The 19,307-nt window shown below is 56.1% G+C and overlaps 1 protein-coding gene across 3 annotated transcripts in view; it reads right to left on the bottom strand.

Moving 5' to 3' along the window:
• The window catches only part of PFKP (phosphofructokinase, platelet), a 51,438-nt gene extending 32,131 nt beyond the window's left edge, over positions 1 to 19,307 (bottom strand). Inside the window, exons 1-2 of one of the 3 annotated variants that reach the window (XM_047743452.1) lie at positions 19,117 to 19,307; positions 6,408 to 6,481 (exon numbers count right to left, since the gene is read on the bottom strand). In XM_047743452.1, coding sequence (XP_047599408.1) covers positions 6,408 to 6,481; positions 19,117 to 19,228 — 186 coding nt within the window. In that variant the 5' untranslated portion in view covers positions 19,229 to 19,307. The remainder of the gene's footprint in view (positions 1 to 6,407; positions 6,482 to 19,116) is intronic. The other 2 variants (XM_047743450.1, XM_047743451.1) reach the window with 2 other exon arrangements.

Below are 19,307 nucleotides of genomic sequence, written 5' to 3'. Positions count from 1 at the left end.
GAAAAGGCCTCCCAACGGCAACTTAAGGGCCCTCCACTTACAAGAAGTGGTTACTAAATTAAGACGACTGATTTTACACAAATGTACCGTAATTTATAAATTCAGATGCGTGTTTTTCTGTGGAAGTCTCTCTGGCGGCTTGAGTACTTGCTGCCAACACAGCCAGCACCCCAAATCTTTTCTTTAAAATTCTCCTTGGAATCTGCCTTCAGAACCAGTTCCATGACTCATGCAGGAATCAAACCACAGCAAACCCCTCCAAGCCACACTTGGTTTTTAACCCACAGTAACCTGGCCCGCCTTGCTAATCACCGTTCACACGGTCAGCCCAGGAGACCGTCAAGTGCGCTGTCCTTTGGGTGTTGTCTGAGAAGGAGCCACAGATTCCGAAATCAGCTCAACTTCTTGTTTGATATGTTTCTAAGCAATGGGGATGTCAGCGTAGGCCCCCCATTTGCTCCTCTGGCAACGGCGCTGCGTTTTGGAGAACCTGTTTGATCCGCTCAGAGGAGAGTCTGTGCTAGCCCACGGCAGGTGGCTCTCTCTTGTAAGAGACCTCGCACTACGTAGGGTTTCTGGATCAAGCAAGACACAGGGGGAAATCACAGTTCCATGCTCTCTGGCCAAATAGGCTTTTCCCCTTGAACGCGGATGCTGGATGAGTGCACCGGCCTTCTCAAGCTGAACATGGCTTTTCTACATCTGATTTCCTGGATTACTCAGTCAACAACTCACTATTTGGGCAGCAAACACTCCTCTCCCAGTGGAGACAATCTACAAAGATCGCGTCCTTCTAAAGTATTGTCTAGATACCGCAGTGACCAACACCACAGACTTCTCTCCAGGCTTCAATGCCTCGAGTAAATACAAATTTTTGTCTTTCTGGCTTATTCCTTAATAAATTAAAGCATTTCGCTTACAGCACTTGAGAGCAAGCCCATGGAGAGGTCAGCTCTGAACCGCTCACGTGTTGGAGCTGGGAAATGCCATCGTGCAAGACAAGCTGGACACAAGAGAGGCAGCAAGGTCCTCTGGGTGGGCAATGGTTTTCCAAGTTCAGGAATCACAACTCTTTTCTGCACCAGGAAGCTCACCGCAGACCCCCAGATCACGCAGTCCTTCTCGCACCCACCCCCAGCCGTGGCTCAGCCCCCACCAGGACTCTCTAGGGCACGGATGCCCTGGCCTCGGGACCCCTGCTCAAGGAGCCCATGACTTCAAGGATGATGCCTGCAGGCTTGCCTTTGCATGGGTCCCTGGCGAGAGGTGGCCAAACTCTGACCTTCTAAAATAGTCAGAACACACGAGGCCATTGCACTTTGTGCTTGTGGAAACCTGACAATGGAGACCAGTGGGACTGATTTAGCCCTCCGGTATTATCAGATTGCTTTACACCAAAGCTGCTAATCCCCGGTTCCAGGTACGTTATAAACCGGAGGCTGCTGCAGGACACAGCAGGTGCATATCCTCCAGAAGGGAGAGCCTACCACCTCTCAGCCAGCCCCTCACCCAGCCGCACGGTGATAACGCAGGGGTGCACAGTCAGCAAAGGAGACCATCCTTTTGTGATTAAAAGACTGGAAGGGTAACTAGGACGAGACTGAGAAGAGCAACGGGGACGGCAGCAGGACCAGGCAGAGCTGGCTCTCAGATATGATGCTCAGGGCGAGCTCGGCTGCGTTCCACTGTTCAGCTGGGCACTGGCCACAGGGCCTTGGTGATTCATCCCGATCTCATGCTGCCTGCTACCAGTGGGCCACGCCCGCTTCAGCTCGGTGGTCTACACCTCTCGGTCACCTGCAGACCAATCCATTTCACTGCACATTCAGACATCCTATTACTATTTTCAGACGGATGTTTTGTGGTGAAGCAGCTCTAACTTTAAGGAAGTGAAGATGCAGAAATAGTTCTGGCAGACAGGACAGCATGGTTCTGGCCACCGTGCCTGGCCTTCCGGCACTTGTGGGAAGGGGGAGGCAGAGGCAGGATAGGTCAGAGCAGCCATCGCAAACCAGTCCCCCAAAGGCCACCCCCGCATCCGGGCCCGCTCTCCTCCCATCGCGGGGTGTCACTGCCCAGCGGCTCTGACAGCGGCCACCCCACAGGACACACAGGGAAGCCCAGAGCCTGACCCTGACGGGACGTCAAGCCAGGAGGGGAACCACTGTGTCTGCGAGAAGACCTGCCCGGCGTCTGCTGGGAAAGGGGGGGTTTGGGTTGTCTTTGTGGTTTTGCCCCAAGCATGCCACTTCCGACTTTCAAAATTGTGGAAGCAGCAACTCAACAGATCCGAGAAGTCATGTGCCCCACAGCAAGCAGAGGGTTTCTGTTCGGAAGGGGAAAATGACATTAATCTATTAGCGGACACATGGAAGCTGCTTTATCTGGTTATTAAGTCAGGCCTGACGCCCAGGGCCCCAGCCCACTGAGCTCTATGGGAGGCCGGGGTCCAGAGAGAAAGCCTCTTGGGGCCTTTGGGCCGGTACTGACTGTCCACCTGCAGCAGGAAGCCGGCACGGCCAGAACAGAGCTCTGACCTGCTCTGAGGCTCTCCCAGCAGGAAAGTTCTAGGCCAGCACGCACGGAGAAGCTCATTTCTAAGACCATCGGCTGCTCAACGTGATGGGCGTCAGTCCAGCCTTTCTTTGAGGCTCAGAAGATGGGAAGACGGGCCCTGTGGACATTTTCACGTCGGCATGAGCAGGCCCAACGGGGAAGTGATGTTTCAAAGAGGAAAGACGTTTTAAGTGGGTCCTATTTAAAGAGCTGTAATTTCTCTCAATCTGTACAAAAGCCTTCAGCTAACAGCATTTTGAGCCCACAGATTGCATGAAACAGGACTAGCCTAGCTCTGTGACCAAGATCACAGGAACAGAGAACAGATCTCCTCCCTTGCTCCACCAAAAGCCAGGGCGGTCTCCTGAGCTCTGTCTTGCAAAACCATGGGATGGCCTTGCCATCAGCATCCCCCAGCAGCTAAAACCACCTGTAGGTCTCTAAGGAAAAGCCCTAGCCTAAGTGGGAAAAAAAAGCAACGGGCTCTGTGGCGGCAAGAACGGGTTAATCCCTGCCCGCCCCAGCCTCCCCAGCCTCCCCAGATGTCGCCCTGGGGCCCGGCATGCACCACACGTAGACCGGGCCCAGGCTGCCAGCCTTCCCCAGCAGCAGCCAGACAGCACAAAGCCGGTGCCAGGCCCTTGTCAGGAAGACCAGCGTTCTCCCATCAGTACCCCTCCCACAAACTGTCTGCTAAGGAAAAAACCCAAAAGCCTTTGTTTACATAACACGAACCTGTTTCACTGTTCAGGTGAGCCGGCAACCTTGAAGCTCTAGGCAAACTTAAGAAACTGGACCACAAGTGAGCACATGTGTGGGACCGAGTGCTGACGAGGTCCAACACACGGAAACTGACATCTCAGTTTGTGCCCAAACAGGTCTGGGACAGGCGCCCTTGGCAGGGATGAGTTAGCTGCCCTGCCTCCCACCTCTGGGGACAAATGCCGACGTCCGGAGACGTTTCTGTCAGGGGGTGGTCCTGGCCGGTGAACCCCGGCCCCGTCTTAGGGATGGCACACTAGGAGGGCGTGGATGCGTTAGGAAAAACTGGCAGATTCTAGAGAGGCTGGGACTCCAGAGACAGGGCCATGGAGATCTGTCATGAAGAGCTGATGTTACTGCAAACGGGGGTTCACCCCAAACTGTATCCTAGGGCAAAGCCCGAGGGTCCAAGGCGGGGCTGAGGACCACCCCCCATGCAGCTGTAAACAACAGGCCTGGTTCCCTACAATTTCTTTTTGCGGGGGCGAGGTGCGGCAGGGAGGGGTGTCACGAGAAGCACGGTTTGTTCTCCAGACCGATGACTTCAGCCCCAGTGAGTCCAGCTCCAGGCCACTCCCATCTGCTCCCCTCTCCAGACTCACGGGCGGACGGTCCCTGGTGCCAAGCCACAGACCCTGCCGTCTGCTCTTCTCCCCACACACCCTCTATCCTCCATCCAAGGCCCCAAACTGCCAGGAAACCAGTTACTACGAACATACCCTCGCCCTGACACTCAGTACCGTACGCCCGGATTCTGTCTGGCTTTTCCTGATGGGAGAAGCTGCACAAATCCCCTCACTTCCCTGGAAGAAATGGGATCCGTTCAGACTCGGGACTCCTCGCTGCCCACCCCAGCGGGCGGGAGCCCTGCCCATTCCCCCCTCCAGAGAGGGGGCGAAGGACACAGCCCCTGCAGTGGGCAGGAAGGGGGTGCTGGGGGGTTCAGCAGGTGAAGCCTCTGCCCTCGGCTCAGGTCATGACCTCGGGGTTCTGGGATCGAGTCCTGCATTGGGCTCCCTGTTCTGCAGGGAGTCTGCTTCTCCCTCAATCTCTGGTGCTCCCCCTGCTTTTTCCCTCTCTCTCTCTGTCAAATAAATAAAAAAATCTTAAAAAAAAAAAAAAAGTGGTCAGGAGCAAAGAGGCCACATTGCCCTCCTCTCCCAGCAGACAACGGGATGGACGCATCTGGTTCCCTAGGTCAAGGTTCTTCCAAAGGAAATCCAAGATGCTCTTCTTCTAAGGCAGCCCCAGTGTTGCTACATGTGGGCGTACCGTTGTGCTCCAGCCCAGCCCCTCACCAGGGAGCGTAGGCGGTCTGGCAGGAGAGCTCCCACTAAATATCCCATCTAAACCCCCCCCCCCCCCGGATACAGAGCCAACAGAACGAATGGGAGGTCCTAAGTCTGAAGGATTAACATCCACCGTTCCCAGGTCAGCTTCCATACCCAGAGAGTCAGCACGGGCACCCGCACGGGCCTGGCCCCTGCTCCCCACGACACTCACCATGAGGATACGATCTGCCCTTGGCTCAACGTGGGCCTCCTGGCCTCGGCACCACGGGCCCTGGGACCAGAATACAAATTCCTTGTTGTGGGAGCTGTGCTGGGCGTCACAGGGTTCCCACCTGCATCCAGGTCTCCTCTCGCGAGATACCAGGAGCACGGCTCTCACCCTGATAGTGGGACAGTCAGAACCGTCCGCCCTGGGAGGCAGATCCTAGCCCTGCCGCTGGGTGGACCCCAGAGAGAAACCCAACAACAGCCTGGGAGAGCTGTGGTGGGGCCCACTGTGTTAACCTCACCGAAACCCGATAAATACAAACCCCAAACTCACAGAACCACAGCTCAGAAAAGCACACCAAAGCGCAGGGAAAAAAAACAAAAACAAAACCCCCCAAAAAACCCTCTTTCCAGCAAATAACACACCCTCATGTGGCCCAGTAGGCACAGGCTTAGAACAGCCACTTTCCAGAAGGAGAAAAGGACGGGGACAGCCTGCACTGGAACCCAGGCCAGCTCCCGGGCTGGTGACTGGGGGGTTGGGTCAGGGCTGCACACAGGACAGGAGGTCAGCGCCACCGCTTCGGAGGCTGGCCGGGACGTGCAGGGGTAAGGGGGAGAGGGGCGCTGGAACCAGGATCAGAAACCACTGCAGTCAAATGCACCAAGACCTGTCACGAGGGACGTCTGGGGAGCAGAGTAATCCCAGACACTGCATAGGTCTCCCGCCCGCAGAGCTGGAAAGCAGTTTAGCCGCTTGGGAATGGCACGTGTCCCCCACGGGGACTATGACAGACACTGAAGTGGTCGTGCACGACACTACAGAAAATGGGCACAGCAGGGGCACAAAGCACATACACAAGGTGTATCTGCCAAGGTTTTAATGGTGTCCAGACCCTTGTCCAGACTTTCACACGTCATGCTGGGAAGAATCGGAATACGAAATCCTAACGGTGGTTTCACAGGAATCAAGTCATTTAAAAAACACGTGCTCTTCTGTGTTTTCAGCTTTCTCAGATCTCATAAATTTAAAAAGTAAATATACATTATTTTTTTTCTGATAGTTCCTGGAATAACTAGCAGGGTCCAAACTACACTGAGGCCTTCCTTCCCCATCTCGCCCACTTCTCCGCGCTCAGGACCCCAGGAGAGAACGGGCCGGGCCTGCTGTCCCGTGTCAGGCACTCGGTTTCCAAGTGAACACGTGAATCGCCGTTAGGGAGGTGGCCTGGGTTCTACAGAAATGATGAGAAGCTCAAAGTGGCTGCTCCCTCCTGCTTACCTCAACGCTTGCTCAAATTCACCCCCACATTAAATAACTATTACTTCTTTAGGGAAGGAGGACTACAAATAAACACATTAATCCCAGGAAACCACTGTGTGCCCCGTGGGCTCTCCCCTCCCCACGCCCTCCCTGCCAGATCTTGACCAGGGAGCACCACCTCCTCCCCGTGCCCCCACAGGACCCCCAGCCCCTGGGGCCCTGGCCTGGCCCGGCCTGAGCGTGCCCGTCCAGGTCAGCAGCACCCGAGCAGGCGCAAGGCTCAGGTCCCAGAGTCAGAGAAACCAGGAGGGAGACGCAACACTGACCTCATAGATAAAGTACACTTTGGCCCCCACGTAAATTCCCATGCGCACCACGGCTCGGACAGCGGCATTCATACCTGTGGAAGGAATCAGGGACAGGAGTCAGTGACCAGGCGGGGACGAGTCTGGCTGGGCCACTGGACCCACTGGGACACCAGGCGTGAACCGCGAAAACTGCAGCAGGTTCCTCACTCGGACCACGGGCCTGGCGCATCCCTCGGGGGTCAATGTCAGCCCAGAATGCGTCATCGTGAAAGAGCGGGGGCACCTCAGAGTCGCAGCAGGCAGGCATGGGACGCCCACTCGCGGGGGGCTGTGGGCAGCACCGCCTGTTCCCCAGACACCAGATGGGCTGGGGGGTTACATGCAGTCAGCCCAACTCAAACCTATATGGAAAAGGGACAATCCCGGTGATCTGAGAAGATTTAAGAGAAATATCTGATTTCAGGAGCAGCCCCTCGGGTAAAACAATTTTTTAGTCAACGGCCTTAAATTCAAATAAGTCCTGCTATTTTATTAAAAGAAAAATTAAACCAATATATTATAAATAATACCTACTCAAGATAAATCTAGGACAATTTCCACACTTTCCCAGGGGCTGTTACTTATTAAAAGTGGCTTTTTTAAAAAGAGATTTATTTATTTGAGAGAGAGAATGCAAGAGAGAGCATGAATGGGGTGAAGGGCAGAGGGAGAAGTAGGCTCCCCACTCAGCTCGATCCCAGAGCTCCATCCCAGGAGGGATGCACCAACTGAGCCACTCAGGCGCCCCTAAAAGCACCTGTGCGCCATGGCCTCATGTGTCTGCTGCTCTCCCGCTCGCTCTCCCTGGGAGCCCCATTTCTGACCAGCTCATCTGGGCTGTGCAACCACTGTCAAGACCTAGGTGAACAGGTCTGGATTTCACCCCTGCAGAACCCTGTGTCCTCACCGTGGCTAAGAGTTGGGCCCGGGAGGACAGGGGTGGGGCCGGGGACTCAGGGAGGACACAGTCCCAGGACTCCAGCACTCAGCACCCAGACTCCCAGCCAGACTCCCCACGCACACCCGCCCAATGGCCCCAGTCAGCCTTCTCTGCGAGTTTACGGTTCAGAAACCAACATCAGGTCTGAAGACGCTGGAAAGCAAGACCCATGAAGTAAAGCCACTCCCAGTCACAGCCGACAAAGGCACTGTGGCTCCCAGGGGCGTAACAGACACGGAGACTCCACCCGTGGGCACGGGACGGTAAGCCTGACCTTCGTGATGCAAGAATACAGCTGTTGGCTTAAGATCTAGACGGACGTGCACATGTGTGTACCCCGAGTCTCACGACTTCATATCCAAACCAGGCTTAGGACATGAAGAACTTGAACGAACTAGTGATCAACGGGTCTTCGTCCCTCCAGACCCACAAATTCCATAGATCAAGAAGCAATCAACTTCTGTTCCCTCCCCACATGCCCCCTCCTCCTCCTCCTCCTGCCACAGGCGCGGTTCCCTGTTGCTCACACCCCGGACGCACGCCCTCCTCCACAGCCGCTGCCTGTAAACCTAACATCGGTCCCGACATTTGCCCCAAATCCTGCCGCGTCCCTCTAACATGATCCACACCATGGCCAGAAGGACTTGAAACAGGTTTTTCTCTTTGGTTAGCAATTATACAAGCAATTTATAAATACATTCTTCCTGTTTAAAACAAAAACAAAAACAAAACAGATTTTGGAAAAGGCAAAACCACGGAGACAGCTCAAAGATCAGGGCTTCCAGGGGCTGGGGGGACAGGGGAGGCAGGGATGCTATTCTCTCAGATGCCACGCGAGTGGTGTGGGTCATCCCACATCTGTGCAAACCCACAGGACACATACCACCAGCAGTGGCTCTGGTGGAAACCACTGGCTTTGGGGGAGGATGGGGAATCAGGGCAAATTCACGGGCTACCGGTAACACAGGGCCGCAAGGTGGGGAGGTAGGCAGCAGCACACTCTGCACCTTCCACTCAATCTTGCTATGAAACAAAACTGCTTCAAAAAATAAAGTCTTTAAAAATAATCAGGGGCATCTGGCTGGCTCAGCCAAAGGAGCCTGTGACCCTAGATCTCCAGGTTGTGAGTTTAAGCCCCACGCTGGGTGTAGAGATTACTTAGAAACAATTTTTTTTTAAGATGTTACAAAGAGTGATGGAGGGAAGGGGCAGCAGGACAGAGAAAATCCCCAGCGGACTCCCCGTCCTACCCCAGGTAGATCTCAGGGTCCTGAGATCATCACCTGAGCCCAATCCACGAGTCAGATGCTTGACTGAGCCAACCAGGCGCCCCAGAGATAAAATCTTAGAAAGTAAAAGCTTTCTGTCCTTTCCCCTTGCCGAGCCACCTGCAGGAGCCCCCATGGAAACGTGGGGACACACTGCTGCCTCGCCCTGTCGCCAGCCAGACTGTGACACTTCTGTGCTCTCCAGAGGTCTACCGCATCGGCCTCCACAAGCAGGAATATGCCCACCTTCTTGCTCTGGATTCTACCCAGGGGGCCTGCACACATCACCCCATCCACAGGGAGAGATTCTCCCTGGGGAGACTCCTCCTCCCTGCCAGCCCCACACCCCCTGAACCTCATAGCGCGTTACACAGCACAACCCAGAGCTCCCCCAGGACCACCACCACGTGCCATTTGTCCCAGCTGCTGGACACCATCCCTCAACCTCAACCTGCAGAGAGACCTCCCAGCGAGCCCCCCACCACTCCTCTTATCCCTGAAGAGCTCCCTGCACCTGTGCAAGCGTTGGGGTGGGGCAGGGGGCGGGGCATTGCCGCAGGTGTGGCGCATGAGCTCATCTGCGCGCCCAAGTGCAGGTCTCTCCGTGGTGCTGCCCCTGCGCAGACCTGAGCCGGATGGAGAGACACAGCTGCTTGTGGTCCCTTCCCACAGACAACAGGATTCTAGGCCTGGCGATGCGGCCCCTGTCCCAGGGAAATTAATCCCCCAACACTGCAACCATGCCAAGACGATCGCCAGGTGACAAGCATGATTAACACGGGATTTCAGGCCCTCGCCCTCCTGAGCGGCCCTTCTCTAGGGAGACACAGCTCCAGGGTGTATCTCATAAATGCACGATAAATGGGGGGTTCTAGACAATGTAACCAACGGCAGGAGGAAACTGTGGCAAGTACACCTGATCCGGAGGGGATGCCCAGGAGAACTGTCATGGGAGGTCCGCACACCTTCCCACCAGCCCCACACCTGGCTCCCACGCTCGCCTCTTGGGGGGAACCTGCACTCACCTGAGAAGGGGCTGGTCACCTGCCGCACTGGGTGTCCCCTGGGCCCTGGCAGAGCAGGGACAGAGGAGCCTGAGCTAGACATCTTCCTCGAGATCCCCGGGAGGGTGGGCGGCAGCCGGGCCTCAGAACCACCTCCTGGGCTCAGGAGGCTTTCATTTAAAGTGGTGAGTCGAGCCAGCCGGCTCCTCCCACAGCTGGGGCTAGTCCTGGGGGGGGTAGGGGGGCTGCTCCAGCTCACAGCGGCGGCTCCGGGGAGCCTGTGGGGCCCGGAGTCCCCCTGGGGCGATGAGGAAGTCAGGCTCTGAGCAGACACAGAGAAAGCCAAGGGAACACAATTAATAAAGGGCATGGCTGGAGAGTAAACCTTCCTCTCCGCTGTATTTCAACTAAAAGACGAGCGACTTCCCTCCGGTACAACGGCGTAGCTTCAGAATCTCAGAAGGGAACTCGGGGGTGAACACGCCTGCTGGGCCGGGGCGTGGGGCTCTGCCAGGGCTCCCTGCAGGGGGGTGTGGGGCTGGGCCCTGCAGGTGGACACCTTCCCAGGAGGGAACCCTGGAGGACAAAAACCAAGCACAACAGAGAACGCCCCCATGTCCCCCCACGGCCTCTGTCACACACAGTCTGGACAATGGGCTTCGTTCCTCGTGCTTTTTGCTTTTGTTTCCGGAGCCAGATCTGGGAATTCAAACAACTATCCCAAATACTACCATGGGAAAATGGGATCCTGCAAGCAGGTCGGAATCCTAGTACCGGGAAAGGAGCCTCCTCCTCATTTGCAAATCTTTAGACTCTGGCCTGCTCAGAATGAAGAGGTTGGTTATGGGAACCAAAAAGGAACAAGTCTTGAAAAAATTAGGGAGCAGCTGAGTGAGAACTGTGTGATCAGTCCTTGAGATGGGACAGACAGGACAGGTCCTTAAACCCTTGTCTTGATTTTACACATCTGCTGCTTCCTCCTAAAATATCCTGCAGGGAAGAACGGCCTTCATGATCATTCCTTCCTGAATTAGAATACAAACTTTAAAAAAAAAAAGGAATGTTCAATCAGTCACTCTCTTGTGTATCTGACACTAATATGACCCCACGTATGAACTACACCGGAATGAAAATGAAAACTTAAAACATAGTAATAAAAAAGTTAATAATTTAAATTAAAAAAAATAAAAAAGATCGTTTCTTCCTTGAGGTCACAGAGTGCAGTGGATCTGCTCTGATGACATTTAATTAAAGTTGGAATCATTTCTAAGAAGCGGATCCTAATAAAATAATTGGGGCTCATTCTTGCTGTTTCCTACATGATCTGAACAGTACGATCAGTCTCCTTACCAAACCCTTCAGACCAGACTGTCCGGAGCTATCTCCCCTGCTCATCCCCCCTCGCTAACGTCAGTACTTAATATTCCATTTTGAAAAGTAAAGTCAGAGATGGAGAGGAGAAGGGAGTTGAGGGAAATTGGAAGGGGAGGTGAACCATGAGAGACTATGGACTCTGAAAAACGATCTGAGAATTTTGAAGGGGTGGGGGGTGGGAGGTTGGGGGCACCAGGTGGTGGGTATTGTAGAGGGCACGGATTGCATGGAGCACTGGGTGTGGTGAAAAATAATGAATACTGTTATGCTGAAAAAATAAAAAATTAAGGGGCGCCTGGGTGGCTCAGTGGGTTAAGCCGCTGCCTTCGGCTCAGGTCATGATCCCAGGTCCTGGGTTTGAGCCCCACATGGGGCTTTCTGCTCAGCAGGGAGCCTGCTTCCTCCTCTCTCTCTGCCTGCCTCTATGCTTACTTGTGATTTCTCTCTGTCAAATAAATAAATAAAATCTTTAAAAAAATAAAAATAAAAATAAAAATAAAATAAAAAATTAATTAAAAAAAAAAAGTAAAGTCAGGTTGCTTGGCTGTCTTACTGGCTTCCCCCTGAAATCACGTCGTTCTCAGCTTTGTAGCAAAGCCGTGGTGTCAGCCTGTGTCAGAAAACAAACCTGCACCACCGTATCTTGCCTCGCTCCCCAAGCTCTCCATAAAAGCTTCCAGACTAGGGGTGCCTGGCGGGGCTCAGGTCATGATCTCAGGGTCCTGGGACTGAGCCCCATATCAGGCTCTCTGCTCTGCGGGAAGCCTGCTTCTCCCTCTCCCACTCCCCCTGCTTGTGTTTCCTCCATCGTTGTGTCTCTCTCTGTCGAATGAATAAATAAAAATCTTTAAAAGCTTCCCCAGGGAATAACTCAGGGGCTGGAGGTCCCAAAGGAGCCCTGGGTCCGGTGGCTGGCTCCCCTGCAGATCGGTAATGAAGCTGGGAGCGTCTCTGCGTCCCGCCCCACCTAAATCACTGAGCTCAGGGTGAAAAGTCAGAAGAAAGCTTGACTTTCTGCTCACAGGTCTGTGAGGGGAGCTGCGTCATCCGATGCCCAGGGATGGGGGGCCCTTCTCTCGGCCAGGCACTGGGGCGCTCCATCCATGACGGAGCCGTCCGTGAGGAACACACACGCTGTGCCCAGCGCATGCAGGTGCTGAGGAGGAGTACACGCAGCTGGGCAGGGCTGGGGAACCGGGTGTGGGACACTGTGAGATGTGGGGAGGGAGCTCGCGCAGGCCTCCTCCAGAAGCCCTAGGGGCAGAGAACACAAGAAGCCAGCCAAGGGAACATCTGGAAAAGAAGGCCCACCAGGGCCACGCGCAGCACCCCAGCGTCCACTGCAGACACGGGGACCGTTGCCAGCAGCCCTGGCCTGGCATCCGAGCTTCAACACACACACTCAGGAGGGACCCTGTGAACACACGCCCGCCATTGCCGCCTGGGATGGCCGCCCCACGTGCCAGAACCCCACTGTGCTGGGAAGGCCGCTGGCCACAGCGAGAGGCCCTGCATCACCGAGCGGACTGCAGGGCTCGGCGTGGAGAAAAAGAAGGTGGGATGTCTTACTGATGAGCCTTCTAGGCTGGACAAAATACACGTTTACAATTAATTGTTTTAAAGTGGTGACAGGATAAAGTCACACATGTAACGGGCTTCGCGTGGGATCTAGTTCTGAATGTCCTCTATAGTGGCCATGTGTCTATCTTGCCACGGGAATGACAAGGGTCACTGAATAGTCCCTCCCGGGTTCCTAATGGAGCTAAGCTCACACTGATGGCCTTTTGCTGGTCTCCCCGCTGCTCACTAGAGTTCTCGGCCTTTCCTCCTGCTGCACAGATGAGCTCCTATCTGAGGCCAAACCCTCCACTTAAAAAATGCGCCCCACACCACTGGACACCAAAGGGGCACCCTGGGGCAGGAGCACCCAGCCCCACCCCTGCAGTCCTCCAGCTACGGCCCAAGTCTGGAGTCCTCGAGACCCTAAACTTGGGCTTCCCACTCCAGCAGCCCTCCTAGCCACGCCGCAAAACTACCCTTATCTGGAGCAGCCAGTACCTGCAGTGTCTTTCCTGCTCGCCCCTCCACCCCGGATCCAGAATCCTCAGTGCCTGCCCCTCCCCACAGCCTCACCCATCTGGCCCTGACTCCTCCTCCCAGCCCTGCACATGCTTCCCCCTCGCCAGGCTGCTTTGCACTAGCTCAGCCCTCAGTTCCCGGTGGGTTGCGAGTTGGGTGGAGGGTCCCCGACCACAGGTACCCTTGGCCTTCCAGAAACAGAGACTCTTTCCTAGGTCCGGCTTGCTTCTAGACTCAGTATGAGCTCCCTGAGAGACAGGAGTCCGCTGTTTGCCTGACGCAGGACTGCCCATCGGCAGTCATCGTCCGTGGGTGGGATGAGGACATGCAAAGGGAACCAAACCACAGGAATGTTAACCCAGGGCTGAACCAGTCACCCTCCGCCACTCTTCCGAACATTTTCTGACCCGGAGAAACGTCCAGCAGCATCACTTAACTTACAGCCTTTTCACAAGGGGTCCTAAGTTAACCAGCCTTCCCAGCCAAGTTCCTCATCAAGGTGGGAAAGGCGGCCTGTGAAACTGCCGCACGCACCCAGGATGCAAGCAAGGTGCTGAGCTGACCTGAGAGACAGGCCCCCACTAGACCCCACCTACAAAATCAGAAGAGCCCTGGGCCTGGGCTGGGCAACCAGGAGGGAGAAAGCTCCTGACCCCCCAGGGGCAGGGGGGTGGGCGTGGTCCCCAGCAGTGGGGGGTGGTCCCAGCAGCATGCTGCACTTTCTCTTCTGCACACCTCCTCCTGGCTCCTGCCCTCCGTTGAAGACCTGCACAGGGGAGACAGGAAGAGGAAGGGGGAGGCAGAAGGGAGGAGGGGAGAGGAGAGCTGTGCCAGCGTCCTTCACTATACAAAGGATGGAGGCCCCGCCCACTGCTGGCAGAGAACAGAACCGGGAACCAGGAACTACTAATCAGTGTCTTGAATCTCGAGGCGCTGCTCTACCACATGCTTTGCTGCATCTCGTCCCGACAGGCACAATTCCCATAATTCCCAGCATGCTAAGTATACGGTGGCGAAGATGCGTGGGATACAGGGGCAATGGGAGGACACAGGGCTTCCTGGCAGGTGCGCTGCATCGAACAAAACTGGAGCACCATGCCAAGCTTGCACAAGACCACCTGTTCTTACCCAAATACGCCTTCCTGACCTGGTTGCCACTGCACTAGCTGTACAGTTTGGGGCCCCGATGTTTCCCTTTCCCATGGGGCCAGCCCATCCCCATTTTTTTGTTTGTTTGTTTTTTTGTTTGTTTTTATTCTAAGATTTTATTTATTTATTTGACACAGAGAGAGAGATCACAAGTAGGCAGAGAGGCAGGCAGAGAGAGAGAGAAGGGGAAGCAGGCTCCCTGCTGAGCAGAGAACCCGATTGGGGCTCAACCCAAGACCCTGAGATCATGACCTGAGCCTAAGGCAGAGGCTTAACCCACTGAGCCACCCAGGTGCCCCCCCCATCCCATCCCCAGGTTTCTAAGTGACTGCTTCCGATAGCCCCTCAGATTGGTGGAGTGTATCCCACAGGCCCCAATTCTCCCTGATGAAAGGTTCCAGCTCTGAACAGAAGCTATTTGTTCCCCCACGAGGCAGGACTGAGCTTTTCTTAAAGATGACAGAGCGCCTAGCTTCTAAGGGTTGCCGGGGTGGGCTGTGCAGAATGTGTGCGTTACTGAACAGGGAGCAGGGGGCTGACTGCCCATGGTACTCAAGGGATGAGCGCTGAAGCTCTAACACGCCACCCTCTAGACACAACCGTGCTTGCTAAATTATTAAATTGCACATGGGGAAAAAGTCCTCCCACTACAGAATGTTATGGGTCCAGTAAGGGGCCCCCGAGCCCGGGGGGTCGAGAAGCCAGCAGCCCCCCGTTTTCCTCTGCACCGAGCTGGGCTCTGCAGCCAGTGCAGCTCCGGGCGAGCACAGAAGGAGCCCCAGGATGGCGTCCAAGCAACACAGGGTCAACGGCAGAGCTGCCCCGGGCCCGGGCTCTGGCCACCAGTGCCCCGCACTTCCGATGACGGCCATAAAGTCCCAAGCTTTGAGCCATTAGCCACTCCCAGATACTGCTCTGCAGATAGAAGGCTGCTTTTTATCAGTGAAGGTTCAAGTCCCTGAAATGACTTAATGAGAAAAGGAAGGAGCCAGGATGGCAGCCCGCATTTTATGAAAGGAGTGGCCCTAGAGATTCAGGGGGAGCTATCCCACAAGCATCCGAGAGCCTGCCTCATGCCCAGTCCCCACTGGACACCAGAAAGGCACTGAAGACAACCTCCCATGCTCTCCGAGGTCCCCTGGCCCGGCCGGGGCTGCCACCTGGAACTCAAGGAAGCCAGTCCCTCGTAAAGCCTGCCTGCTCCCTCGGGAATAGGGACAAGTTACGTGAGCATGGCGCCCGCCGCCAGCAAATGTTAGTGGTTCCTGCTGTCCTTTTAAAGACCAACAGAGACTCAATTTATGTGAACTCTCTGGAGACTACGTTCATGTTTGCTTTGCCTCAGGCAAAGAGGACTTTACAGTTCATTGGTGTGATGCCCGCTGGGGGCACCCGACTTCTCCACCTTCTCTTCTGAGCCCACAGTCAGTGTCCACGCCCGTGAATCGTTTTTGGTGAATGACACAATCTCGCTTGAGGGTGGCTACTTAGTCATGGAAAGGCTGCCTGTCCAGCAAGGTGGAAAATCCGTTTAAACTTGCAGACATACCTTGTGACAGCAGAAGACACCCAAAGAATGAGAAAAATAATCAGCCCGAGAAATAGTCTTCCTTAGTGGGTGGGGCGGCGGCAGCTGAGTAGAGATGCACAATTTTCTTCTTTTGTACAATAACTAAATTCGACTGGAAAACAAAGCGCTTCATCACTCTGGTATCAAGGGTCGCAGGGCTTCGGCTGACCTAAGGCTTTCCCTGTAAAAAGGTGTTTTCTGCTCCACTATCAAAGCTGCTTGGAAATCACCCGGCGGCACCTGAGGGGCTCAGCGGGTTCGGGACTGACTCTTGATTCTGGCTCAGGTCATGATCTCAGGGTCCTCAGACTCTGCCCTCAGCAGGGAGCCCACCTGGGGTCCTCTCTTCCCCCTCAGCTCCTCCTCTCTCTCTCTGTCTCTCTGATAAATACACATGTATATAAACAAAATCTTGAACACTTGGACTTCCATTTACAAGGCCCCTGGAGAGCATGGCTTACTGGGAAGGCCCCGGGACTGAAATCGGACAGAAGTTGGTTTAAATCCTGCCCAACGCCACATATGAGCTGTGTGACCCAAACCAAGTCACTTATGTCTTTGTAGCTCTTCCTCCAAGCCTTCAAAACGAAGACGACGTGTCTGGGAGCAAGGTGACTGGGCCTGGAGAGAACAGTAAAGTTCCTGGTACACAGAACAAGCCCAACAAGTAGTAACTACGCTCCCTGTCCCACCGCCCCGGGGAATCTGACCAAAATTTCACTCCTGATTGGAAACCCCGACATTAAGACTTGCAGATGCTGCTCCCCTGGATCTCAGGTAGGAGCAAAAAAGAGCACGTCCTGGCGGAACTCAGAGTCGGGCTAAAAATGGCAAAAGAAAAGAGCTGAGTGTCTCAGGCACATCTCTAGCAACGACCTTACTGAGGGCACCTGCGAATGCGCGGCCGCTGAGACCAGACCCCGGGCCCAGGTAGAGATGAGCTTCCTCAGAGGGACGTACACCCAGATGCTCCATCGGTCTAAGACAGGACGAAAGCAGGGCATCGCGCTTTTCATGAAGGCCAAGAAAACCCCAAGTCAGAGGCCTTCTCTGTACCACGGCGAAATGCAGGGCACAGGGCTCTCCCTGGGCCACCCAGATGGGCACCTCCCGTGCCAAGCGGGCTTCCCATGGGATTGGGATTCTGGGAGGATCGTCTTCCACTGAGCAGAGGACAGGGGCACTGCCGGCCTCTGCTGGAACCACGCCCAAGGGCTGAACCGGGCTATGGGGCAGAAAATGCTGATTCTGCAGGTCAGGTCATCATCTCGGGTGCCCACACGTCATCACCAGGTAGCTGAACAAACTCTCCGAAACGGATCCCAAAGAGTGGACTCTTACACAATTTTTTTTTTTTTTTTTTTCAACAGACACAGCAGCACTTTGTCAAGTAACCATGAAACTCTGGCCTTGAAGCCGGGTGGTTCAGAGACTAGTTCCTCTTCCTTTGCCAACGCTGCACTACCAAGACCCAGATTAAGATTCAGGCAAGATGCTTCCTAGCTCATGCTGGGGCAGGTCTCCAGACGCATGTGCGTTTCGCGCCTTGCGCGCGCTGTGTGACAGGGAAGCCACTCTCGGCTGCACCACGACCCCACTAGGACTCCACGTGACACACCTCTGGGTGTTCGTTAGAGTCACGTGGGCGACATCCTCTGTTTCACTGCGTTTTCCCAATCTGGGCTTTAGCTCGATCACAACATTCTCCTCCTCCGGAATGTTTACATCGGGGCTCACTACTAGAACACCGGATCAGACGGAACAGCCTCCTTTCCCTGGCTTCCCTCGCGGAAGCACACGCAAAGGGGGCCCTCGGGGTGGGGGCGGGGACTGGCGCCGCGGTCCCGCCCTCAATAGGACGAGGCGGGTCTCGCCGGGGACTCGGGCTCCTGAGACGCTGCAGGCGTCTGAGCGCCATCCCTCACCTCCTGCACGCGTGGCGCCGCGTGCCAGATGCCAAGGGCCAAGGGCGCAGGGCGCGCAGGAGGCGACTGGCCGGGCATCACGTAGGCGCGCGGCGGGCGGGGCTGCGGCTACAGCGCCCCAACCTGCCGCCCCCGCGTCAGCCCCGCCCGGCTCAAGGGCAAAGGCAAGGTCACGCGCGCTGGGGGCGGTGGGCGGTGGGCCAGGGCGCCGGGTGCAGCTCCTGAGCATCCCTCCACCTGGTGTGGCCAGGAAACCTGGAAAAATCAGGCACCAGGGATAGGAGGAAGAGGAAAGGAAAACCAAACGCAGCTCGGGGAGGCGCCTCCAGCCTGGGCGATCTTAGGCTCCAGGGACGCGTCCGCCTGCAAAGCGGAGATCCACTCTCTAGCGGGCGGCTCGCCCCTTCCAGGAATTTACCAGGATCAGGAAACCCCGCCGCCTGGGAATCCCTGTGGCCCCAAGTGCCGCAGCGCCAGGAGCGCGGGCGTGGCCTTGTCACCCCCTCCTTCAAATTTAGATACTCTCTTTGGGTGTCCGCGGGCCCTGGGCCTGGGTCCCCTTCTCCTCCAAATCTGCCTCCACATGGTGGGGGAGGAAGGCTGGACTCCGCGCCCGGGTGCTAGTGACATCCCGGAGTCCCTGCTTCCTGGTCCTTCCCAGCCAGAGGAGGTCGGCGGGGCGGGCCCAGTGACCCATTTCAGTTTTCGGTTTTGCCAGGAGAGCGGCGGAAACCTTTTAAAATAAAAAGCCTCCAGCGGAAACGAGGCTGCTGGGCATCCCGGGCAGGGCCCCCGCGAGCCCCCACCGCGCTCCACCCATGCAACAGCGGGGACCCCGCCCGCGCCGCGCGGGGGACGCGAATCCGCAGGACTCGCGGCGGGGACCCAGCCGTTGCTTCCACCCGGTGGGGGAGGGTGCGGGCCGGGTGGGGGCCGGAGCATCCAGGTGGCCGCGCGACTCCCAAGCTTCCCAGGGGTGTCGGCCCCCGCTACGACTCGGACGAGAAATGACTTCCGAGGACCGTCCCGGAGACCCCAGCGCTAGTCTCAATTTAAAAACTAAACGTGGAGGTGGGAGGGGGGTAATTCATCTTCCGTTAAAGGATCCTAAGGCCACATTCTTCCCTTCTCCTGACTCCCCCGTCCCCACCGCAGCGACTCCTCCCGAGGCTGCACCGCCCACTCCTGCCCCGGAAGGTACCCTGCGGTTCCCGGGCGCCGGGTTTCTCCCCACCCTGCTCGGACCCGCAGTACCCCCTCCTCCTCGCTTCTTCCTGGGGCTCCCATCGCGTGTCCCCGCTTGCCCCGGGACCCCATCGCCTCTTCCCGGTCCCTCCTCCCATCACTCAGTGCCCCAGCCCGGTCAGGCGGTCGCGCACCTTGGGCATCCCCGCCGCTGGTCAGCACTCCGATGGCCTTGCCGGCCCCGGAGAGGTGCTCCAGGCACTTTCGGAAGGAGACCTTGCGGTTGGCGACATCGTCGTCGTCCATGGCTAGCAGGCCGAGACTGTGCTGGGGCGGGTGCTCAGCAAGCAGTGCCCCCGCCCGCGCCGCCGCGACTCAGAACCGT

The sequence above is a fragment of the Lutra lutra genome, chromosome 8, assembly GCF_902655055.1.
Source record: "Lutra lutra chromosome 8, mLutLut1.2, whole genome shotgun sequence".
Classification (NCBI taxonomy): domain Eukaryota; kingdom Metazoa; phylum Chordata; class Mammalia; order Carnivora; family Mustelidae; genus Lutra; species Lutra lutra.
This window is presented reverse-complemented; position numbering and strand designations above follow the sequence as displayed.